This window comes from Alosa pseudoharengus, unplaced genomic scaffold (genome assembly GCF_046254945.1).
Source record: "Alosa pseudoharengus isolate Yale_2024_CS ecotype anadromous, Long Island Sound unplaced genomic scaffold, YU_APseudo_1.1 YU_APseudo_1.1_scf_17, whole genome shotgun sequence".
Lineage (NCBI taxonomy): Eukaryota > Metazoa > Chordata > Actinopteri > Clupeiformes > Clupeidae > Alosa > Alosa pseudoharengus.
The window spans coordinates 18,958,604-18,984,412 of NW_027468640.1; the positions used below are offsets into that span (position 1 = coordinate 18,958,604).

Consider the following 25,809-nt stretch of genomic DNA (forward strand, 5'->3'; position numbering starts at 1 on the left):
TGTACAGGATAGCTTGCCCTGGGTGCTGTCTGCAATTGCAGTCCTAGTGCAATCAATGTAATTGTTTTCCATTAATTTGCCATTGCCATATTCAACTAAGCATCCCGAAATCTTTGGATTTGATTTTGTCTGTATTTTTGAGACATGGTATAGACAAGCAGTGCAAAAATTACCCCAACAAAGTCCTGTTTAATTGTATGCGTATAGTACACTTTATTTCAGTTTGGTTCGAAATCACTGAACCATACTCTGCAAATCCAGGTCAGCAAGAAAAAAAGGAAAATGCTAAAGCTTGTTAAAGAAATGTGACTACAACGAGAAAAGCAGAAAGCCACTGAAGGAGTTGTGGCCATTGCGATTGTCGTACACTTCTGAGTTCTCCCAGAATTTCATGGAGACCTGCTCTCCTGCTTCCAGCTGTAGAATGACGGAGCTCCCTCCAGTGTCACTTAAGTCGGATGAGGGGTCTTTGTAGGACGAGACCATGCGCCGACCATTAAGGGTGAGACTGACAGCAATGAGGGACGTGGAGTAACCAAATGTAGTGAAGCTGAAAAAGTAGATGCCTTTCACAGGAGCAGTGAATGTCCCTGTATAAGGTAAATGTGGTTTGTCAATTTATTACATTTTATGTACCCAAAATCAGTTTTGTTAAGTGTAAACAAAAAATGTAAAATAGTTTTTCTGTTACCTTTGATGGGGTCATAGGCACTTCCGATGTTAATGAAGATCCGTTTGTAAACCAGAGTTGGGGAGTCACTTTGTTTTACAGGGAAACCATCACCACGGACATCCACAAGGGATGCAGAGAAAGCCACTATTGGTCCTCCTGTCATTTAATTGTAAAAACATTAGATAACAAAAGGCTATAAATGTGGCAGCTCTCCACATGATCCAGAGGATTTTAGGAAAATGTTGTAGTGCAAGTGGCTGCAGTATCTCTACCACATCTGGATTCAAGTACCCACAAGGATCTAAGTTTGAATACAACCCATGGTAATTTTCCAATCCCATCCCTAGATAATTATGGAGGGTTACATTGTCTTTTGCTACTTTCACTGAGGCACAACCAGGGGCGCAGGAGATATTTTGAAAGTGAGGGGGACCAAATTATGAACACAAACCCATAGTGAAATCAGATTTCCAGATATCGGATCGCCACCTCTGGCCCACTTTCGACCATCATAATTTAAACTTGCCAGAATATTAAGATAATACCATTGATTGTTTTCAAAATATTGTTTGATTAAAATTGTCAAAACTGTGAGATGAGCACAACGCCAGATCTGCCCTCAGACCAGCTTCTTGCTATGTGCTATGTGCAATTCTACTAATTTTTTTTTATTTATTTTACACTACTTGGGCCAATGGTAGAATACTCTAAAAGCAACATGATGTTGATATTTTATGAAGCCATGAATGAATCATCATGCCTATGATCCAAACATAGACTACATGATCAAATAGCCTAGTTAGGCCTACAGTACCTAAATTGTCTGGTATAAACCAAATCAACTCTCCACTATGTGTCTGCAGTTAATATTTATGCAATGTTAGAACATGTTGGCTTAACAAGTTACCAGTCCAGAACACACAGAAAATTGCAACAGAAAGTTGCCTTTATAATCAACTATTTGTTCCAACAGCATTTAAACAAAGCATTTATAAAATTGAAAAAAAATATAAATTACATAAGAAGTAAAATAAAATACTGTTACTGTAGTAACTGTACCACATTATCCCAAGCTTCAAAGAGCTCCCCATGTCTGTGAAAGCCAGACGTGACTCAAGGCATTCCAGCCTACGAATTTAATAAAAAGTAGCCTACTAAATCATGCATAATTAAACAATAACTCAATTTAGGCTACTTGGCTACGCAAAAAGGTTTCTATTACAGCACAACCCCTATTCAATGAATGGCTGCCTTGTCTCGCAATAAACAGCGGTGGAAATCCCGACACTTTTTCAACTGCATGAAACATAACAGTGAACTATCAAATATCTCCCAGAGTTCAGTGCCCATCAGTCCCAACATTTAGCAATATAATCAAACAGTCCAAAAGTAAATTAGATCCCAAACCAAACCGAAAATGTTATGCTTTTGATGGCCTACCAGTATGCCGCTCCAAACGAAAAGCATCTCTAATGATGGTTGTTAGTAGACAAACTGGCTTCAGATATCCAACAGAGTGAATATGAGATTGTGCAGTCTTACAGTACTGTAGATGGCTGTGGTTAGTGATGTGATGCTTGCTGTTAATGGGGAGTTTTACATAGCGCAAACCCTATAGGTTATTATTTATTTAGCGTATATAAGGCTTTTTTTCCTTATCAAAAGTGAGGGGGACGATGGCTGTCTATTCAGCACTGCGTGGGACACATCCCCCACGTCCCCCACGTCCCCCGTGCCTCCTGCGCCCATGGGCACAACTCTTTTGATTACATTGTGAATTATACTGTATACAGTATGCCCAATATAATGTGATTACTGTACAAAGGGCTGCTTTGAAGTGAAGGTTTTGTCCCTATATCTCTTCCGGGGGATTTGGTCACATGGACAATTTGACTACGCCAACACATTTGGCATTATGTCTTGTATTCAGATTTGCAAATATATCTGAGATATATTACATTATCATTTCCTTCTGTTACATATTTGGAATATTTCACTTTCAAACTATAGGCTACATGTTATTAATTTATGATACAATATCTTTGTTGTCTTGTTAAGGTCAGAGAAATTATACAATGCAATACAATTTTCTCTGGCAAACATGACTGTTGTTTACAGATGAATGTTTAAACCCTCTTCACCATGTTTTTAATGTTACACAAGTAAAACCTCACTAGGTTGTCTAAAAGAGTGTCTATGTGGAGTAAAATGTTGCATGGGGCCTACTGCTTAGGGCTTCGGGCTTGTAACTGGGGAGTTGCCGGTTTGATCCCCGACCATTGGGAACGGCTGAAGTGCCCTTGAGCAAGGCACCTAACCCCTCACTGCTCCCCGAGCGTCGCTGTAGCAAGGCAGCTCACTGCTCCGGGTTAGTGTGTGCTCACCTCCCTGTGTGCTCTGTGTGTTCACTAATTCACGGATGGGATAAATGCAGACCAAATTCCTTGTATACGGAAGTACAGTATACTTGGCCGAGACACCTGATTTACATTTACATAACATATATATAACAATTTGCCGGAACTATCTTGTTACACTGTTTAAATGTCAGCAAGTAGACTGACAAGGCAAATATCAGGGTTTCTATTTAGCTCACTTGCATATTCTATGAGCATTTATGAAAATGCATATTCTATGAGCGTTTATGAAAATTCAGCTCAATAATATGCACAGCTGCATACATTTCCATCCACTGCGTTATGTGAGTTAAATGTGGACATTATTCTAATCTAGGGAAAATTTCAGATCAGTTGTAAAATCAAAACGTAGAGTCACCAGGGCAACACACACAAATAGAACACACAAAGGTGAACTTCTGAAACTGATAGTTCCGGTCCTTGATTGTGACTGGCTGAATCGCGTTTGATGCTGTTGTAAAATCCAGCATAAACATACACCTTGACAGCATTTCGTTCTATATTACTGCACTACCATAACTTGATGCAAAAGTTAAAGTAGCTGCGTCTCGATGTTGCTTGGCAACCATTCAGATAGAGGAAATATATTTCTTGGCTGAAGAATGATTATCTAGGAATAACTGTTCTAATTATACTCTAAATATTTCTAGTTGCTGTACCTTTACTTTATGAAACTTTGCCAGGTATTTATAGTAACAGTTTTAGGAAAGCAATAAGCCACTCGACTCCGTAGGTTACACTGATTCTGCAACAGCTAAGGGGTGCCTAACAATGCCCAGTGTCTAACAGTGCAACCTACGGCCTCTCGGTAGCCTGGCTAACGTCAGACCTCATCTCATTAAGATGGGGTCTGGGAACTAGACATTCATTTTCTCGTATTTGAAACGTGGTTTACGAATGCCCAGAGCTGTTTATTGGGCTCTACGAATGTCTATCAAATGCTTCTGTACGTAGCCAAAGTCCTTTTAGGCAAGTCCCTCCACTCGGCGGCCATATACCAACGTTTTATGGGCACTCATCGGGCACAGTCTTTGGGTCGAACTGCGCGTGCGCAAGGCTTCACGACACCAATCTTGCTCCAGCGGCGAGATCACAACACATGATTGGCACAATATCTTCACAACACACCATATGATTGGCTCAATGTATTCACATCACACCACATGATTGGCTCAATGTATTCACATGTCGACGTTTTGCCGAGGAAGGGGTGGGATATATGTAGACAACGGCCATATTGGCGTGACAAACTAGTCCCATGCATTTCTATGGAGTATTTTTTGAGTGCTGTGTCTCCACATTAGAAAGTCTCTGACGTAGCTCATAACGGCTTCGGTGTGTCGTCATCGTCTTGCTGCCCTCCCTCCATTCTGTGATTGGTCCCCTAACTGAGGCGAAAATTTGCTCCATGGAATCCAGGCTGCCTAGCAGCGTGAATAAAATTGCGCGCGTAAGGCAGCATGGGAAAACCCAGGCTAGCCTCTCGGGGCTTATTGCTTAAATATGCAAATCAGAGCCCTAGAGAGAGAAGGCTCTGATGCAAATTAATTGTTTCCTTCAACTTTATTGCGTCATACCGAGAATTAATCCATCTCCCTCTAGCACATTGAATTTCTATGTGCATTAGGAGATTAAACTAGATGTACCGCATAGCGGTACAAAATATGACCGCCGCTCAGTCCTGTACATCCATTCTGCGAAAATAAATCATATTAATGAATTTGTCTCCATCTTCTACTTCATCCCCCACTCTTGAAACTTTTGTGTATGCTTGTTTGGAATGTGTGTTTGCGGGTCGCACACAAAGTAGCCTACTGGCGCTGCAAAGGTGAATAGATTTGTAGCACTTGCCAAAAAAATTGTAGCATTGTTATAAAACCTTTAAAATATCTAAACAATCACAAGTAGGGCAGTTCATCACAGTCCATCCATTGCAACTGGACTGATGAAAGGTACACCTGTAGGCTACATTGTATTTGGGAAAAGCAGAAGGTAGCAGCATAATGTATTTATTTATTTATTATTAAACAAAACAATCCCTGTCAGTTCCATGCAGTTTTTAACAGCTATCAAGAAGAGAGGTCATGTCATGGATTTTTGTGAATGTTTCTTCTTCTACATATCCATACGTTTAGTCATCTAGTTCATATGATATTCAGCTTTATTGTCAATGCACAAATTAAATACCAGTAGTCTAAAACAAAATGCCGTTTTACCCAGTGGTGCAAATAACTGACATGTCCAAAAGGGCCATCATGAAATGCGTTGCTAGACTAATACACATTTTAACGGGCCAAGATGAAGAGCTACTGTCCGTTATTGTTTGTGCAAATAATATGCAGATTCATGTCCCCTTGCATTTTGCAACTATGAGGTCCATGGTTAGTCTGGCTTTCGCCAGACCAAGCTCAATCTTTTAAGAAATCGAAAAGGAATCGCCGGCAGATCAGGCTGAGTTCACCCAGCCTAGTCCATGGTAGGCGCCCGATAGAAATATTGTTTAATTTTGCAATTGAGATATCCACGCACTGGCGCCCCCCCCTGCGACGTGTTTGCCCCCGGTTTCAGAGCTATTCTAAATGCTAAAATGCATAGAGGGAGTTATGACAAAACCGTGACTGTTAACAAACTATAAGCTATATAGGTAGGCCCTATGCTAGGCCTATTACACAACATAAATTGTCACTAGGCTATGCTGGCGACCCAAATAAAATCTCCTTTGGGAACCAATGGCTTACAGTATCTAGCGGACTTAAGCTGCCACCTCTTGGCGAAAAGTTAATAGTTTTGCATATCAGTAGTAACCTAATACATTTCACGCAGCTGTGTGAATCACGGAAAGCGACACTTCTAAATGGAACCCAACCCACAGTACCAAAACATGATTAGTTCATAGATTTCACATGTAAAATTAATTTTATACAACCCCACCTCCATCTTGCTTGTTCATAATTCTGAGAAATTCTTGATTGTTTGTGTTATGTTTATGTTATGTGTGTGGGTGTGTGTGTGTGTGAGTGTGTGTGTGTGTGTGGGTGTGTGTGTGTGTGTGTGCGTGCTTGTGTGTGTGCCTGCGTATGTGCCTGTGCATGCAAGCGTACATATGTCTACTGTGTGAGTATGTGTCATACGTATGATTACTGTGAATGTATGTGTGTGTGTGTGTGTATCTGTTTGTGCACATGTGTGCACATGAAATGGGTTAACATGACCCCTGGAGGCAAACATACAGAAAAAAATGGTCATCCTAGGCCCTACAGTTCTCAAGATATTCACAGAGAACTGTGTCTGCCCTACCCTCCTTTCGGGGGGTCCAGTCCAGCGGGGGGGCTACAGATCAAAACGAAAAATGACGGTTCCATGCTATCCATGTGGGGGTACATGCCCACCAAGTTTTGTGTACCCCGGTCTTTCAGTGTCCCGGGAATCCTTGTTGGTGTACGTCACTAAATGAACACATAAATTATTTTATTGTAAGGCCCCCCATGAACGAAAGTACACAAAACTTGGCATGCATTCGGAGGGTGTCATAATGATCCTACACTTTTAATTTCGTGCAGTTTTGACCTTGTCAGCCAGAGATATTGTGATGAAAACACCTAATTTTTTGCTTTTTAATTTTTAACTAGATACGCTATACATGAAATAAGTGGTAATGGGATAGGTTGACATGCCCCCTTAAGACCAACATACATAAAAAAGGTGGACCTCCTAGGCCCTACGGTTCTCGAGATATTCACAGAAAACTGTCTCCGGCCACCTACAGGCCAGTTGGTGTATAGTAACATAAATTAATTTATTGTGTGGCCCCCCATGAACGGAATTCCATGAAACTTGGCGTGCATACAGAGGGTGTCATAATGATCCTACACTTCCAATTTCGTGCAGTTTTGACTATGTTAGGTCACAGATACCTGTGATTACAACACCTCATTTTTACTTTTTTGTGTTTAACTAGGTGGCGCTATACATGAAATGAGTGGTTATGGAATGGAAACCCTACGGTTTTCGAGATATTCACAGAAAACTGTGTCTGCCCTACCCTCCTTTCGGAGGGACCAGTCCAGCGGGGGGGCTACAGATCAAAACGAAAAACGATGGTTCCATGCTATCCATGTGGGGTTACATGCCCACCAAGTTTCGTGTACCCCGGTCTTTCAGTGTCCCGGGACTCATTGACGGAAATTTGGGCATGCGAAAAAGAAAAAAAAAAAAAATTCTGACTAAACCTATATGACCGCCGCTTCGCTGCGCGGCGGTCATAATAATACTAATAAAAAGACTTTTGCATTCCCAAAAGTATTAGCAGGTAGTCCCAAAAGTATATTTCATTAAAAATGTGTGAACTCTGAAATCTGAATATGTAAAGTTCTCAAACTATGAGAATTTTATGAAGTGCTGAAGTGGTCTGAAATGACCACCATTCTAACTTTCACTCACCTGAACTTGTGAACATTGTATGAACATTTAAACAAATACAAATAATTATCCCAGAAGGTCCCAGAAATATGACTTGAATATAAGTTAGTTAGTTAGTTACCGTAAAACTTCAAATAATCGCCGAGTCCCTAAGAGACGCCTGTCTCTTTTAAACGCCTGGCGTGGCTACAGGTTTGGGTTAAAGGCCGGTCTCCAGTAGAGGCCTGGTCTGTTTTTTAGTTTCAGGTTGTATTTAATGTTCTAAAACCCGTCAGATCGTCTGTTTAACGATTCGCAATGACACGAAACCATTACAGAAAGGAGGTTACAGCAGTGTGAATTAGATGTTGCACGTTGTTACAAGCCGTCGCAAAGCATTCACATGTCTGGTCACAGTTGCAAGGTTTTATAATGTTGCATCAAGTTGCTGCTCATCTCGTTGCGAATCTTGGGTGTGATTTGGGCTTAAGTATGGCGCAGACTGCACACGTTATGATTAGATGGCATTAAAAGACTGCGGTGGGGAAAAGCTAGAGTTCCAAATTGTATAACCTTTTTTCCAATATGTCCGACTTCGTCATCGTTCAATTCATCCCTTCAACCCATCCCTTGTGTTAATTTGCGGATAGGCCGATGGTAAGCTTGTTTTTATGCTCGCAACAAAACCAGAACGGTTCGCGAACGTTATTCTTTATTCTAAATGCCATGGCGATAAAGAGAAAGAAGTCAGAAAAGGAAATTACCTTAGACTAGGCTATATCAGAGCCCGTCTACGGACATTCTCTGCGCTTCTATGGGACTGGTGTGTGCGCGCACAGTTTTTATTGATGAGTCGAAGTGCTGCGCATAGTTGCAGTGGAATGTGGCTGCCCAGGGCATTATAAAACTTCTCACTCTTAGACCTACTCATACACGGCGGTGAAATGGCGTATTTTGTTATTCAGCACCCATGGTCAAAAATATGTTCCCGTGAGCCTGGAAGTAGGCTATGATTTGAATGTAGACTGTTGTCAAATTTGGCAAATACAAAACGGGAAAAACAATATGGTTCATGCTCTCTCATGCTGTTTCATTCGTGCTGAAAACGAGGGAGAATGAAACATTAAGCACGTTCCACTTTTGCATAAATAATTCCTGAACGGTTTTGGTCAGGGCTGATAATGCAACTGTATTTGACAAAGGACCGATATAGGCTATTTGCTAGTGACAAAATATGAGCTTTCAGTGTGCTACGATCTCTTTGTAGATTACGTTTAATTAAAACGTGTTTCATCTGGCTATCCCGCTATTTGGATCTTACTGTATCTCACTCAATGAACAACATCTCAACACTAAATGAATGATGATCTGTTGTCTTCAGATAGCCTAGTCATATAGGTAGACATTCAGTGTGTTTGAAATAATTAATTCGAATATATTTTTCATCTTTGCAGAGGAAAAGTTTTGTGTAAAGGGAATTAAAGGCCTGTCTCATATAGACGCCTGTCTCTAATACTAGCCGGTGCAGTTTGGCGATTTGGGAAAATAAAAGCCCAGGCTATTATTTGGAGTTTTACGGTATTAACAATTCATTTATAAACTTTTAGAATACTGATGCAGTCAGCATAGGCCTCTCACATTGTTTGCAGATAGGCCTACATTTCATTCCGTTTTTGATGGCAAACGCGAAACAGCGCCAAAACAACCACCAGTGGACAAAAATAATATTACATGTGTACTGTTAAGACTCGCCATAGAGAATGAATGGGGGAAATTGCGGAGGTTAAAGTTTGACGATGTCGTACTCCCGTGCGGGCCGGTTGCTGCTATATACCATGGACATGTTTTGGGGGGCCACCCAAAATGAGGTGGCGGGCCGTCGCATAGACTACTACTACCAAGCTGGAATCAAAGCACATCGACTCCCCTCTCACACCCTAAACACGCACTTCGAACAAACAAAAAACATCTCGGTATAGCCATAGGCAAAACTGTATTGATTTTTGTAGCACATGCAACAAATATGTGTACAGCCCTGCCCTGGATCTCTCAACGTGCGCTCTAAAACATTTGGTTTTGGAGATGTAGATCACGGCTGCGTTAATAAATCTACATTGCGGCGAGTTGACACAAATTATTCACTTTGACGAATTTATGTAGGCTAGTTTCAGTCCTAGTTACTTTACTTTGAGCCATGCTCTTCCTTACTTGAATCACCTTTGAAAATAGAGGATTGAAGTAGCCTATGTGGGTGTTTGGGAATGAACGTTGACTCGGATGCTTTTTGAGACTTTGAGCTAAATGTCCCAGCCCGGTGTTTAGGATGCATCATAGACAGGTTATCTTTCAGGTAGCCTATATTTTCCATTAGAAAACCATCACGTAGCGAACGTGTTGTGGCTAACTCACTTAGCTCCTGTTAGTAGCCTAGGTTATGGTTATAAGCAAATGAGATGACAGTCGAAAGATGCAATTAGTGCTGTTATCAATTTTCTTGGTAGCCTATAACCGGATTTATGGTTTTCTACAAATACATCAATAATCAAATTGGCCTCCATCACTCTACCAATGCTAACGGTAACATTATTTTACCTACTCTAGGCTATTGATATAATTTAAGATTAACGTAGCCTACCTGCAGTAAAAACCAAGTATGTCCGATAAACATTCGCAGATTTATTTCGGCTTCAAGAAGAAATGGGAATTACATGTCATGCAGAAATCATCCTACCCTTATTAGACGTTCTCTGCGGTAAACTACAGCCTTGTCCTTGTAGGAAGCGTAGTGTTTTTCCAACCCACTTTAGATTAACTTCCAACAAACTTAGTCTCACTGCAACGATGCGCCATCTGGTGGACAAACGACTATGTGACGCCAATACTGGAAATGCAGCCAAATTATTATTATGATGAATATTTGGTTTCCTTTAATCCTACTGAATTTGTAATTTTGTATCGGCCATTGTAACTGCCGATTATGGTATGTGCGTACCTGTGTGTGTGTGTGCGTGTGTATATGTGTGCACCACCATCTACAGGCCAATGAGTGTACAGTTACTAAATGTACACATAACTTAATTTTTTAGACCCCCCCATGGATGAAATTCTACGAAACTTGGCATACCCCCAGAGAATGTCAGGTTAATCATACACATAAAATTTGGTGCAGTTCTGAACATCTTAACTGAAGAGAGGGGCGATTAAGGCAGAATGATATTGCATTTTCATTTTTTACCGGGGGGGGGGTGCAAATCACAAATGAGTGATTATGGGCTAGGTTGATGTGGACCCTTGAGACCAACATACCATAAACATTCCTTCATCCTCGGTGCCACGGTTCAGGTAGTTATTTAGGAAAAACTGCATTTTTTGGGTTTCGGGGGGCCCAGCGCAGGGGGGGAGTGGCCCCCGGGGACCAAACAAAATTTTTCCGTAAAAGTCTAGTGGGGCTACATACCCACCAAATTTCATGTGCCCCGGTGGTTCGGTGTCCCGGGTATCGTTGACCAAAAATTCAGGAAGTAGATGACGAAAAAAAAAAAAAAAAAAAAAACTTTGACAATCCCTACATGACCGCTAGCGGCGGTCATAATAATTTCAAGTGTTTCCAGTCAGGATTGTTTGAATAGTTAAAAAGTGCATTAAAACATTAGATGAAAACCCTTGCTGCTCTATATTCTTCTTAAGCTATATTCCCCATGTGGAAAGACAGTTAGGGCTGTTTTACACTGGGTCCGTGATTGCGTGGTGTGTCTGTTTTTATTTCGGCTCCCATGTTAACAGGTTAGAGCTGGCACACCGCCATAACACGCATGTCTCAGGCACGGCTCGAGCCGCGCTGAAAACGCGTGCATGCTAGGACTAGGACCAACGCCTATTTTTTACGCGACATGAAAGCGTGTTGGAAGCATTTCCATTCAAAACAGTGAAGAAAAAAATGAAGAGATGTTTTAATAGGCAGAGAGGCCGCCGCTGGGCAGTGTCAGACACTTCTGGTAAGTAAAGGCATAGAAAACGCCATGCAGAGCAGCTGCCACGCAACTGACACGCAACGTTCACTCCATGCACCCACAGCCCTAGGATTTTTTTAAAGAATAATTTCACATGATATAATTTCATTATTATTTCTGAACTTAAACATATGGTAGTTGACTAATTAATTTTCATAACATTGAGCAATACCATTTGAATAATTTCACATCATATATACAGTATACATACATTGTGTGTTATACAACAAATACACACTCACTGTATACATGTATTGTCACCAGAAATGCACCCAAAGAGATGCAAAGAACAGCTAGAATGACAAGCATGAATTTGAGGAAGCCAGTCTCGTTGACACGTATCTCACAACACTTAGGTGGGGTACTTTCACCTGAGGGATAGGAAGGAGAAGTGAGCCGTCAGAATGTATTCCAATCTTTACAACCTCAAATGTTTTCAACATTACCTTATCATGAAAGGAAGTGTTAGATAATCATCTGATATCTTAACCTATCAACCACTAGTTCTGATATCTATGTGAACTAGTTCTGACATTTTTGCTATTTTGTAAAAAAAAAAATCAAATGTATTGTGTCCAGGAGGAAGGGTGTTAGCCAAGAGGGGCATTTATGACTGTTGTGTAAAATACATACTAGCAACTGCAGGGGGATCACAGTAGCAAAATAAACCCTAAACTAACATGATTTTAACACAGATCTGTTTCTTGCGATCTTGTCACTTCTAGGTGTCTTACATAGTGTGGCATGCTGTCACAAGCTAGAGTGCTTTTGAATATCATTGAGTGAATTTGAAGACAAAAAATAGTTTAAGTATCATAGTAACAAACAAACAAAACACACCAATATAAAAGAAGCAACACATTGGGTGTGAGTTTGACAGTGTATTTTGCCATGCACACTGTGGCCAGACGCACAAAGTGGGCAGACTCAGGCCGAAGTTAATTAATAAAAGATAGGTAGATCAGATATGAACACTGGTTGCATGTGATTGGTTTACTCAATTTCACTTCACTGGAGAGGTCTGGCCCATTTCAAAATCCCCGCCTTGACGTAGCTTCCCACTACCTATATTGCCGCTGAAGTTTTGAAGTTTTGTAACTTCAATAAAACACTGGAAACACACACACACACACACACAAGGATACAAGGAAGTTTATTGTCACAACATAGTTACTGGAAGTAAGAAATGCAGTGAAATTATGTCTGGTGTCAGCCTATTTGTGCATTTATGGGGGGGGGGGGTAAAAAGTGCAGTAGAAGAGGGGTTTAGTAGATTAAGTGGCAAGGGCTGCATAAGAAAGGTGGGGGAGGATTGGGATTGGGGGGGGGGGGGGCACCAACAAGGAGCACCCAAGAGCAACAGGGGCAAGGAAAAACTCCCTTACCAAGGAAGAAACCTTGGGCAGATCCACGGCTCAAGGGGCTAACCCAACTGCCAGGGGTCTTGGTGTGTGTGTTGGGGGGATGACAGGGGAGATGGGATAGTGTGCTGTGTATGTGGGGAGAGGGCAGTGTGCAATATGTGTGTTGGAGAAGCTTCCTCATGAGACAATATGCTGTGTATTGGGGGGGGGGGGGGGGCAGTGTGCTGTAAGTATGTTGGGGATGTGTGTTGGAGAAGCTTCCTGATGAAATAATGTGCTGTGTAGGTGGGGGGGGGGGGTCAGTGTACTGCAAGTATGGTGAAGGGACTTACTATCACCAGTGGATTGTCAGATATGTGTGTGTGTGCGTGTGTGTGTGTGTGTGTGTGTGTGTTTTGACGTGTGATGAAATAAGAAAATAAATAAAAGGTCTGGAGAGGGATGTAAAAGGTCTGGAGAGGGATGTAAAAGTGCTAAAAGTCATGTAGGTGTGTGTGTGTGTGGGGGGGGGGGGGGGGGTCATGAGTGCTGAGGAGTGAATGAGTGCAAATTCAGTATAGTGTGAATTCAGAGTTGGGAAATGTTTGAGAGTGCTGAGGAGTGAATGTGTGCAAAGTCAGTATAGTGTGAGTTCAGAGTTCGGATGGCCTGGGGATAAAAACTTCTCCTGAGTCTCTCAGTTCTGGCTTTGTGACTACATAGGCGTCTTCTTGATTTCAGCGGTAGGAATAATCCATTGTTAGGATGAGAAGAGTCCTTCAGAATCTTTTGGGCTCTTAGGAGTACTCTTCTGGAATAGATATCTTGTAGAGCAGGGAGTTGAGTTCTTATAGTACGTTCAGTTGAGCGCACTACTCTCTGCAGAGTACTACAATCTCTAACTGTGGAGTTCCCATACCAGGTGATGATGTTACCAGTTAGAACACTCTCAACCGCTGAAGTGTAAAAGGCCTTCCTGATGGATGTAGAAACTTTGAATTTCCTTAGCTGACGAAGGAAGTAGAGTCGTTGTCTGGACTTCTTCAGAACATATTGAGTGTTAACAGTCCATGTTAAGTCTTCAGTAATGTGGACACCAAGGTATTTAAAACTTGTGACTATCTCTACAGGTTGCCCACTGATCATTAGTGGGGTGTAACTGTAGTTCTGCTGCTTCCTTCTGTAATCCACTACCATTTCCTTGGTTTTATTGATATTCAGTGTCAAGCTGTTAGATTGACACCACTGTGCCACCTCATCAACCTGATCCAAGTAGAGCTCTTCATTGTTGTTACTAATCAGGCCCAAGATCACTGTGTCATCTGCAAACTTGATGATGGAGGTATGACTACTGTTGGCTTTGCAGTCATGTGTGTAGATGTTGTACAGCAGTGGACTCAAAACACAGCCTTGGGGAGCACCAGTGCTGATGGTTAATGAGTCAGATGTCAGACCCCCCACCCTAACCACTTGTGAACAGTTGGTGAGGAAGTCAAATATCCAGTGACACAGGGTGGTGTTCAGTCCTAAGGCCTTCATCTTTGTGACCAAGGTGAGAGGTACTATCGTGTTGATGACAATACAGCATCCTCACATAATTCCCATTCCCCTCCTCCAGGTGAGTTAAGGTGGTGTGCATGAAGTTTGAGATGGCATCCTCTGTAGACCTGTTGGCTCTGTAAGCAAATTGGAGGGGGTCGAAGGAGGCCGGGAGGGATGAGCAGATAATGTTTTTCACAAGCTTCTCAAAACACTTCATCACTGTAGACGTCAGGGCTACTGGACGGTAGTCATTCAGACATGATGGACTTTTGTTTTCGGTACTGGAACCATAACAGACTGCTTGAGGCAAGTACTATAGGAACTGTCTCTTGAGCCAATGATGTGTTAAAGATATAAGTGAACACAGGAGCTAACTGAGCAGCGCAGGATTTCAAAACCCTGTTAGAAATTCCATCCGGTCCAGCAGCTTTTCTACAATTAACCCTCCTAAAGGCATTGCTCACATCGACCTCAGAGACACAGAAAGGTGCATCCTCATTTGCTTCACATGCTGCAGCTAGTGCAAGATAGTCTGTGTTTTTCATGTCAAAGCGAGCGTAAAAAGCATTAAGTTCATCAGGGAGGGCTTTACTCACATTCATCATAGGAGGGGACTTTCTTTCAAAGCCAGTGATGGTTCGGAGTCCTTTCCACACTCGTGCTGGATCACCCTCCAAGAAATCAGCTTCAACTCTGTCTCTATAGCGCCGCTTAGCATCTTTAATAGCTCTACGTAAACTATAAGATGCTGCACACACACACACACACTAAACATAATTCAACTCACCTTCCATGTCACTGCGTTCAGTATTTCCATATAACTCGGCACCATATTCCCCTCTGCGTTCCCTGCCTGCCATGGTACCGTGGCATTAACCAGGTGTAGAATGAGATGGCCCTGCACAGCAGTCATTAATAATATCATGCACTTCCTGATTGATGTGTAGTTTTGCCACTACCTAAAAACTGCCTAAAAAGCCTGCTGTAGTGTTGCTATTCTGGAAGAAACATCTTTAGGCCGCGATCAGACAGGACTCGGTTTTTGTAGTGAGGTGAGTGTTTTTTATGTTGTTTCCTATTGGCATTAAAGGGACACCAGGCAAGCCTGATGCTTTTTCTCTACGAAACTCCCCCTCGCTCGGTCTGAAGCTTTTCCTTTTCTTTGCATCTTCCGTCAAGGGTTTTCGCTGCTTCTTCGCTGGCTCTGCCATTATACACACGTTTGCAACAATCTCTAGCGTTTCGTTAGCCTGCCTCTGTGCTGTAAACTGATCCTGCTTCGGTCGGCGGGTAGGATACACCGAACTTGCAAGTGGGAGGTTCTTCCTACAGGCAGTAGGGGCGGGCGAGAGAGTCTTCGTTCGCCCCGTAATGAGTCATTTAACCATATACCGACTTACGAAGATGATTAATTAACACGAAAACATTGCCTGGTGTCCCTTTAAGTGTTTTGCACGCTGCTTATGCGGCCTCGGTGCCTTGCGTTTTGTGCGCTCGCTGTGCCTCACCTTTTTGCAGAGCCGTGAGCACCGTACCTTGGATTGAAAAAAAGTTGTTTTTTTGTTTGTCAACTGATTATCAGGTAGCGAGCTCCATCAGGCCCGTCAGCATGCTCACCGCACCTGAACCTTTAGTCGCACCTGAACCCTTAACTCTTGACACCTACTTCAGATGCTTCAACTCTCTTTGGTAACATCTTTCATAATCAATGCAACATTTTTTGTGTCATTTCACTTTCTATAATATTCTTGCTGGGTTTGTTGTTGGAGTTTGTTGTTGTGTTGTGTTTTGCATATTGCTTGCATTATGGATGTTGACAAAGGAGTAGTCAATTTATTTCTTTTTCTTTTTTTACAGATGCTGTGTGAGCACTTTGCAGCAGTCAGTGTCTGTCATTTCACTTTTAAGAGACACTTTCCTCTATCATTTCTACATAGTTTCTAAAAGACAAATGAATACAAACTGAACCCAAACAATAGTGAGAAAAATATATAATGATATGACCAAATATATGCTAAGTATAACATTAGACACAGTTAAATGTGTAAAAGTATGCATTAACAGTACCTGTGACCTAATATAACCCACTAAGTTTGTCAGATATTGGCAAATGTTTTTGCCTTTTATTTAGTCTTTGTGACTCTTAAGAAACATGGAGTGCAAACAAGTATCCTTATTAAATTGAATGTTGTTTAAGGATAATTGGGTAGAATAGTACAGCATACATTTATTTCAGTTTGGTTTGGAATCACTAGGAGCTGGTATACTCATACTCTTTGGATCCATCGCACTTGGTTTACCAGGCCTACTGGGTGCATAATGTATGCTAGAAAATGCTGAAGAAAGTTGATTGTTGAATCCATCTACAACGGGAAAAGTAAAAAGCCGCTGAATGTGGTGTGGCCATTGAGGTTGTCAAATACTTGGGACATCTCCCAGAGTCTCATGGAGACTTGCTCTCCTTTCTCCAGCTGGAGAATGGCCGAGTTTCCTCCAGTGTCGCCCCTATCACCAGTGGATGGAGGGTCATAGGAAGAGACCATGTAATGACCGTTCTTGGTGAGAATGGCGCCACTCAGGAAGTCGTTGTAGCCAAATGTGCTGAAGCTAAAGAAGTAGATTCCCTTCACAGGAGCAGTGAAGGTACCTGTGAAAGAAGAAGGTAGCTTAAATATGAGTATTCATCTCATCAATATATTACAACCTAAAACAATACAATATAACTATTGGTATTAACCCCTTGGCGTCAATTGGCAATGAGTACAAAAGTACTTAGGACATGTCCTTTGAAGTGGGGAGAAAGGATTTCACAAAACACATTACCTGTCTTGGAGTCATAGGCATCTCCAGTGTTAGTGAAAATCCGCTTGTAAACCAGATTTGGGGAAGCATCACTCTGTTTCAAATAAATCTCACCAGAGGCAGCAAGGGAGGCAGAGAAAGCCACTTTTGGTCCCCCTGTCATTCAAATACAAACATTTTTTATAATACTGTATAATATACACATATGTATGTTTAAGTCACATGCATGCTAATTAGTGTCAAAACAACATATAACCATATATCATTTACCTGTAGTTGTTGATCCATTTTGTTTCTTTATTTTTTCAAGCTCATCCACTGTGTCATTCAGCTTCGCCATTATATCTATAGATTGAATAAAAAATATATTTTTCTAAATAAATGTAAATCTTCTTTACACTTAATAGCCCATGTGTTGCCAGATGACCAAAATACACATTTCCATTTTATATGACATTAATGGACAAATCAGGTGTTTTGATGTATTAACCTATTTTTTATGTAAGGGATAACGGCCGCCGAGGTGTCCTATTATACAGAATTAATGGACGAGGTTGAAAGGGCAAAGAACTCCCCGACTCAAAGCGCCCGAGTCCATTAATTCCGTATAACAGGACACCTCGAAGGCCCTAATCCCACTTATCACCCGGTTACCACTATAGGCAATAGTCATGTCTTTATAGCACGCAAAGGAAACAAGCGGTTCCGTTTAAAAAGAAGCCTACTTGTTCAGTTTGTTGTACAACTTTCTTTGGCCCTATACTGTACAGCGATAGGACAGTTAGCTTGTTTACAGTTGATTCCATTGTTGCGAAGCCTGTACTGCTTCCAGGCTAAACCGTCGCTCTACTATGGTTGTTATAGTTACCATTCATAAGCATTTATATGAAATGGTGATTAAACTTTTTTACCAGATCTACTTCATAGGTGTCCCCTTATTCAGAATTAATAGCCACCCCACCAGCCAATAAGAATAGAGTTTTTAATAGAGTTATTCCATTCCCATATCAAACATCACCTTGGTTCTCCTTCTCCAGGAGCTGGACATCAGATTTGACTTTCTCCAGCTCCTTCTCTGTGGCATTCAGCCTCGCCTCCAGAGCTTTGATGTCCCCGTCTTTAGCAGTGTCCATGTCCATGTCAGTCACGCTGGAGTCCCCTCTCTGTTTGGACCCCAGCCCCACACTCAGGCATCCCAGGACGGCGAAAAGGAGGAGGGTAGTGTGTGCCATTGCGCTCCCGCAGTTCGTTCTGGGGAAAGGCCTTGTGCAGGCCGCTTTTTAAGCACAGCTGGAAAAGCCGGAGGTGCTTTTGGGGGAGGGGGGGGGGGGGGGGTGGCTGGTTGGTGAATGGGCGTCAGGTGAGTGGGAGGTGATGGGTCGTTTTGGGCAACCAGCACGTCAAGACAGGTGCATGTTGGTAGATTCCGGGAAGAATGTGTACGTCACAAAGACAGAAGATGTTTTGACATGTGAGGGGATTGGAAAAGTTCCATATCCCCACCGCCTCTCCCACCCACCCAATGGCATACACAAGGAATGTCCTCCTTTTATCTCTGGACACTGTCACTGTTTTCACACTGGTCACCAAATACCTATATGAAGGTTTTGTCACAAAAAAAACTAAATTGTGCACTGTTGCAGACGGTGTAAAGCAAAGATGCATTTATTTTTGTTTTCCCCGAGGTGCTGCTATTAAGAGGCAAACTCTGGTTCTGTTCTGGTCATTATGGACAGGTTTATGCATGAAGTGCAGAAAGAATGTTCTGAGTTAGCGGTAATAGTGTTGTTGGCTAGCAGTTAAATGTCAAACCGCTGACAGATTGGCACTTGTACACGGGCAGATGTACTTGTTCTATGTGTCTTTGGGATGGTACTGCCAACTTCCGTGCATTGTAATTGCATAATATAATGTCCACTCAGACTTAGATAATTTTAAAGTAATCCTCCCAAAAAGTCTTTGAATGTAATACATTTAAGATAATTGCAACATTATAAAAAAAAACTCAACTCTAACTTCAGGAGAGGAGAGACATGTTCTCTATACAGTTGAACAATGCAGGAGTCGGGACAAAATTTCAATAGCATTACACAGCACTTATCTCATGTAGGCATTGTTCATAAACATCTCAGGCTTTTGCACTTTCACAATATGTGGGATCTGTCCAAAACCCAACCATGGAAAATTCAGTGCAATGGTTGCCATTTAAAGCAAAGCTAGGTAAACAGTCAACGTGTGACTTAAATTACTGTCCTTTGAAAAAAAAAAGTCAGGTCAAATCGCATTGCTTTATTGCCAATGGAAAAGTTTGTTATGACAATTTTGAAGGTCAGTACATTGTTTATATAATTATGTGTTGCATAATAATCTACTTTCTCAAACAAGTTTAACCATGCTCAAATTTTACAAGCCATTAGGCACACCAGCACATCCCAAGACGATGCTATATACAGACCATGTAGTATAGCATCAGTCTGGATAGCAACAATGCATACCAGCAATATGCATGAGACCAAGAAAAACAACCTTTTTTCATACATGATTCAGAATCATCCCGTACAAATCAAGTGTTTGTGCTAACTTAAGCCAGTAGCACCTATAAAATAACTTCCTCTTCATCAACATTTGTGACTAGGCTGTGACTGCAAATGCTTAATTTCTGTAAAAAATAAAAAATAAAAACTCTTAAAAAAACTAATAACAATTAGTGCATGTCTTTGTCCTTGATTCTTTATTCTGAGCACTGTTGATGTGTCCCTTGCATGATGTTTCAAAACTGTGATTCAGAACCAAACTGTCATGTACTGTACACTATATTCAGCAGAGGCAAAGAGGTTCACATAGGGGAGACCAAAAACCCGCTGAACGTGCAGTAGTTATAGCGTCTGTCAACAAAGATCCACGAGTTGATCCAGAGGCGCATGTAGACCACATCGGCGATGTCCAGCTCCAGAGCAACACCATTGGATATGCTGTCATTTGTGTCACCAGAATGGTGGTCGTATGAGGACACAATACGTGAGCTTCCCTTAAAGATGCTCAACCCCATATCTTTACTTGAAGTGGCACGCCCAGAGTATCGGAAGTAGTACAACCCTTTCACTGGTGCAGTGAAAACACCTATGTAAAATAAGAAAGAATGTGCTATTAGTAATTAGATTTAGATTCATCTAGTAGGACTTTTCATGGAAATTGGGGGGGGGGGGGGGGGAAATAAAGATATCACATCTCATATCTGAACACATTACCTGTGTTGGCATTATAAGCATTGCCGACATTTGTGATGACTTTTTCAAAGATGAGATTGGTCTCACGATCAAAGGGACCATGATTTCTGTCCTCTGAACTCAACATTGATGCGGTGAAAGCCACTCTTTTGGCTGCAAGATTAAACAGTAAAACAAACACCTTTAACTCAGAGCAAAAACACTTTGCATTCTCTCTCTCTCTCTCTCTCACACACACACACACACACACAAATACACACACACTTACACATACACACACACACACACACACACACACACACACACACACACAATCACAGTTATACATTATACACACACACACAATCACAGTCACACACATACTCTCTCTCTCTCTCTCTCTCACTCTCACACACACATACACACAATCACAGTTATACATTATACACACACACAATCACAGACACACACATACTCTCTCTCTCTCTCTCTCTCTCTCACTTACACACTCACACACACACACACACACAACAATGAGCATTCAGTCCAATCTGCATTCAAACACGGGTCTACCTGCTCTCTCTTGTTCCAGCTCCTTCTGTGTGGCGTCTAGCCTCCCTGTGAGCTCCCCCACCATCAGCCTGAGCTCCTTCAGCTCCGTGTAGATGTTAACAGTGGACGAGTCCAAACACTGGCCACTGCACTCGGACATCAGTGCCATGATCAGACCTAACATTGCAGCTGCCCTCTCCATCTTGAAATGTGTCCCTGTTGTAGCCCTAGATGAGTTATATAGCAGGATGTAGTTACTCAGTAGCTAATCTTATGGTATCTAGAAGGGTTATTGGTAAAAGTATTTTATCTCATTTTACGGACATTTGGGAAAGTCCGAGATTGCATAGTTACTCAGTGACTAGTTCATTTGCTAATATCAAAGGTCAAGGTATACAGGTCAGGAGTATCCAGAATTGCTTATATTGTTTTCTAAGAAGTATATACTGTATTGTTTATACAGAATACATGGAGACATGTAAAACATGATTGTTTGTTTATTTATCATTTGTATTTATAATTTAGTTACTATGTCATCTTTGACATACTGCATCTAAAATATTCCAATCTCTATGAAAACTGTAAAGTGTGACTTTAACCAGAAATACACATCTAATTGAGAAAGTCAGCATTTCATATACATACAAAAAGTATCCTGTCATCAAGCAAGTTACACTTCACATTCACACTCACATATCACAAATAACAAAAAATAAATTGAACTGGAATTTTTTTTTAAATCAGTTGCTTGAATTAAATGAGAACAATCATGAAAGTGTAGCGTGTTACAAACTTCCCTATATGCCTTACATGTGAATTGGGTCATTTTACATCATGACTTTATTATCTAGCAACAACGTGGCATCCACATCTGTTCTTAAAAAATGTTTTATTTAGTCATGTATTAAATCTCTAGTCAGCTTTAAAACCCACAACATTCTCTAAAGCAACACAATGTAGGTATTTTACTTTCAAATAACGGCTCATTTTGATGCTACACTGACTTGGCTGGTATTGCACATGTAATGTTGCAGTAGGAGCGTGATCCTTTTAGTCCATTTTACACAATTTGGGTATCCCCTCAGTGCTAAATGGGTACCTGAAAATTGATAAAACAGGGAATTTCTACATTGTGTTTCTTTTAAGTGGTGATATGCCATAAAGTAGGCTAAACAAAATCTTCTCATGGCCTGACCTTCTCATTTTCGCAGTTCGGTGGGTAAGCGGAACACGCAGGCTCGTATGTCTGTGTTGGGGCCAGGCATTATGCCCACGTTCAGCCAGCGCGCGGTGGTCAGGTCGTACCGGTGCACCAATCTGGAATCACTGTAGTCCTCCTGGCAGTACCCGCCCAGGATGTAGAGCCTTTCCTCCAAAATGGCCGACGCTGCACCAACGTGGGGGATGGGCAGGGGCGCAATGGTGCACCAGGAGTCTGCGGAGGGGTCGTACACCTCGCACGACAGGTGGTTGGCGTAGAACTTCCGGAAGTTGCACACTCCCCCGGCTATGTAGAAACGGCCACCCAGGCACTCCATGCAGTGCAGGGCACGGTCTTGGGCCATGTCGGACAGGTAGAGTGTCCCCTTCTCTGGGTGGTAAAGGCACATGGACACCAAGCACTTGTAGTCACAGTTCAGGCCTCCTGAGATGAAGATCTCGCCCTCCCACACGACAGCTGCATGGCCACTGAGAGCCTGGTCAAGAGGTCGGGCAAAACTACAGAAAACCCATCAGAGAAATGCATTCAGTTTGCTTGTCCAGACTGTGGAGTGTTGGGCGTGTTACACTGTGCTGTGCTAGTGTGACATGATAAAATGCTTTAACATTTTCATGTGTGCATTTCATTACTAACCTATGCAATCACTGCAGGTTTGTATCATGGCATTCTACTGGGAATTTGACTTTTTGGGAAGTTTATTGTATACCACTTTTAATTAACCTGCCTGAATCTGATCTTTGTATTCATAGAGAAATCTGTTATATAAGAATACAGTTTAACACTAGAACCGAACCTCCAACTTTGGCTATGACAGATGGACAGAATCACATGTCCAGATGAATGCACAAACAGAGCAACATATGTACTGTACATATATGCATATTAAATACATCCATATAACGTACATGTATACATTTATGCAGTTAAGTGACTCTTAGTGGATATACTGCTTGCTGGCTAACTGGGTGATTCCAGTGTCTATTGCTCCAGTAGTATGCATTGACGGCACAAGCACATCTGTTGAGGCAGTGGTGTGTGCACAGTACAGCTCTTAATCTGCCTGAGTTAAACCTGATGACTTTACCTCCAGGAATTGCTGTCTGGGCAGTAGACCTCCACACTGTCCAGGTTTGTGTTGATGTCTTTGTCTCCTCCAATAGCGTAGAGGCGGTTCTCTCTGACCACTGCTGTGAAATTGCTCCTCGGCTCATGCATATCTGCTATCTTTTGCCATGTGTTCTGCAGTGGGTCATAGCTGCAAGGGAAGAAAATGAGGGTCAACAAAGGTTTTTTTTTAGTTTGAGGAAATTCTTACGCACATGTATGTCACAAAACATTACCCGGATTATTGATCAGCAATTTATATATTTTAAAATACTATAGAATGTGTCTAAGACGACAGATGAACCACTGAAATCTAGAAAACATAAAGATATCATAAAGACAGGATCAGGTTTGGCTCTCACCAGAATCCTGATTTCATGGTGTCATTCTTTGCATAAAAATGACACCCGCCGATGACGTAGAGCTTTCCCACGAGTACAGCTGCTCCGTGTCGAAAGTGGGGCTGCTCAGGAATCTCCCCCAGCATCCTCCACTCAATGTCCTTCACAAGGCCAATTCTGTTCCGCAAGGCGTTGGCGAACCACAGCTGCCTGCTGGGAATCCGCATGCCCATGTCCTGATCGAGCTGGTCCCCACCAATCAGCACCAGCGTGTCCTTGGGGCGGCGCACCCGGAAGCAATCGTCCAAGGTGGAGATCCCGAAGCCAAAGTCCTTAAACGCCGTCCTGTAGAGCTCGACCTCGCCCTCAGTGCTGCACTCCATGCTCAGGTTGATGTCCCGCACCTCTCGGAACTCCCTGAAGGTCATGAGAGGGAAGCGCACGCCCGTCATCAGCTTCGGGGCCTGAGGAAGCCTCTCGGCGAGGTCGGCCTCCAGCCAGGACACGACCGCCCGGAACACCGTCAACTCAGAGGGAGCGCACAGGCCATCACAGCGCAGGTATTCCAGAAGCTTCTCTGCGGAAAGGTCTTGGAACTTGGGCACGGTCGACACCTCCAGAAAGTGTCTAAGAATATAGTCGTCGGCTAGTTCAAGTAAGTCTCCCATGCCGTAGGCTTCGGCGAACGACGCCACGTCAAGACACGAATCAGCATTGATTTCCCGCTCGAGGAAGTCAAGACACAGAGTGAGGGCGGGCTGGATCTGGAACTGGAGGGCCGAGCAGACCAGATCAAAAATGCAGTCCCAGGTGAGCTCCAAAGTCCCACTGTAGGAGCAGTGCAGGAAGGCCTCCAGCTCCTCATCACCGAGGCACAGCAAAGAGACAGAGCGCTCCTGAGACTCCCGCATGCCACTTGCAAACATGCCCCGGAAGTAGTCACTGCTGGCCGCCAGAATCACACGATGGGCTATAGGGAGTGGAGAGAGGATAGTTAAGAGGATGGAATATCAGAAAAAGGCTGGCGAAAGCTATAATAGGCACATATATATCATCTCCAAACCTTCATGAGACTTTTTTTGAGTCTGATTTTTTCCCTGTTGATTTGTGTCATTTAAGAAATTAATATAATTTAAATGCCATTTAAGAAATCATAATTATCATCACTTCATTAAATCACCAAAGGTCAATTATTTTGATGATAAACACCATTTTATAATATAATCGTGTTGCTATGGTCTTTTTTACATCATGTCCATTTCTTTTTTTCTGTAATTATAAAGAAACATTTTTAGGTGAGCATTTGAATCGCCATACCCGTGAATTCTTTCTCCTCAGCCTGCAGCACAATATCACAGCCCACATTCTCAGTCCACAGCTGTTTGATGGCCTGTAGACTAATGTCCAGCTGTTCTGAAGCAGACATTCTCTTCTTCTTCTCCTCTCCTTCCTTATCTCCATGGTCCTTTTGTTCTTCCCTTTCTTCCTCTTCAAAAAGGTCCAGAACTCTCGGCACCCCCAGTGCATGAGACGCAATTTGGACCTGAGTAGCCATGTCTCTGCTAAGAGATGTTAAGGCTCCTGTGTAGGCGAATTCCAACACTGCATCAAGGCCCAGATGGGTCACCTCAGGGCCTAAGTTGACCTGGATCTCCCTGCTAGAGCCTCCAACTTGCTCCTTCAGTTTCTGCTGGACAAGGAAGCTCACCGCAGCTACGACAGGGGAGTGGGCACGGAGACTCTGCCCATCCTGTGTGCTTAGAGTCAGGTCAGTAAGCAGCGAGCAGTGCCTGAAGTTCTCCAGAGTCTGAAACACTCGCTTTGTGTAGGTGTCACTGTGGTATATCTGTTTAATTCCTCCACAGCCTGTCCTATCCTTGATCCCTGCAGCTTTGTCCTCTGGGATGCGGTATTTGCCTGTGCATTCTTGCCACACACTGTGTTTCACACCCATTCTGTTGTCATTGTAGGCCTTGATCCACCGGAGCCTTCTGTTCTCCTCTTCTATCTTCTCCCCTCCCTCCTCAATCACCCTCTTCCTCTTCTCTTTGTCTCTCCTCCAGCGTTCCTCCCATTCCATGGGAAGGTATCGTCTAGTGAACTCCATTGTTCCTCTATAGATCAGATGCTTTTACCTTTTTTTTGTTTCTGCCGGTCAAACTGATCTCTGCCTGCTGCAGATCTCTGCCACACACACAC

The 25,809-nt window shown here is 42.5% G+C and overlaps 4 protein-coding genes across 4 annotated transcripts; all 4 read right to left on the reverse strand.

Annotated features, from left to right (window-relative positions):
• Window positions 1–307: 307 nt before the first annotated feature.
• Window positions 308–15,248, reverse strand: LOC143127376 (cerebellin-1-like). Its single transcript, XM_076288847.1, has 3 exons — window positions 15,171–15,248; window positions 692–829; window positions 308–590 (listed from the first exon to the last, which is right to left on the reverse strand). The coding sequence occupies exons 1-3, from the start codon at window positions 15,241–15,243 to the stop codon at window positions 310–312; spliced, it is 492 nt and encodes a 163-aa protein (XP_076144962.1). The 5' UTR covers window positions 15,244–15,248; the 3' UTR covers window positions 308–309.
• A 1,021-nt stretch (window positions 15,249–16,269) lies between these two features.
• Window positions 16,270–17,348, reverse strand: LOC143127040 (complement C1q tumor necrosis factor-related protein 3-like). The gene is made up of 2 exons (XM_076288342.1): window positions 17,207–17,348; window positions 16,270–17,030 (listed from the first exon to the last, which is right to left on the reverse strand). The coding sequence occupies exons 1-2, from the start codon at window positions 17,346–17,348 to the stop codon at window positions 16,747–16,749; spliced, it is 426 nt and encodes a 141-aa protein (XP_076144457.1). The 3' UTR covers window positions 16,270–16,746.
• Window positions 17,349–19,998: 2,650 nt separating this feature from the next.
• On the reverse strand, window positions 19,999–21,145 carry LOC143127041 (complement C1q-like protein 4). The gene is made up of 3 exons (XM_076288343.1): window positions 20,965–21,145; window positions 20,434–20,565; window positions 19,999–20,305 (listed from the first exon to the last, which is right to left on the reverse strand). The coding sequence occupies exons 1-3, from the start codon at window positions 21,143–21,145 to the stop codon at window positions 20,022–20,024; spliced, it is 597 nt and encodes a 198-aa protein (XP_076144458.1). The 3' UTR covers window positions 19,999–20,021.
• Window positions 21,146–21,485: 340 nt separating this feature from the next.
• LOC143127351 (kelch-like protein 33) lies at window positions 21,486–25,809 on the reverse strand. Its single transcript, XM_076288804.1, has 4 exons — window positions 24,928–25,809; window positions 23,632–24,580; window positions 23,250–23,420; window positions 21,486–22,662 (listed from the first exon to the last, which is right to left on the reverse strand). The coding sequence occupies exons 1-4, from the start codon at window positions 25,715–25,717 to the stop codon at window positions 22,143–22,145; spliced, it is 2,430 nt and encodes an 809-aa protein (XP_076144919.1). The 5' UTR covers window positions 25,718–25,809; the 3' UTR covers window positions 21,486–22,142.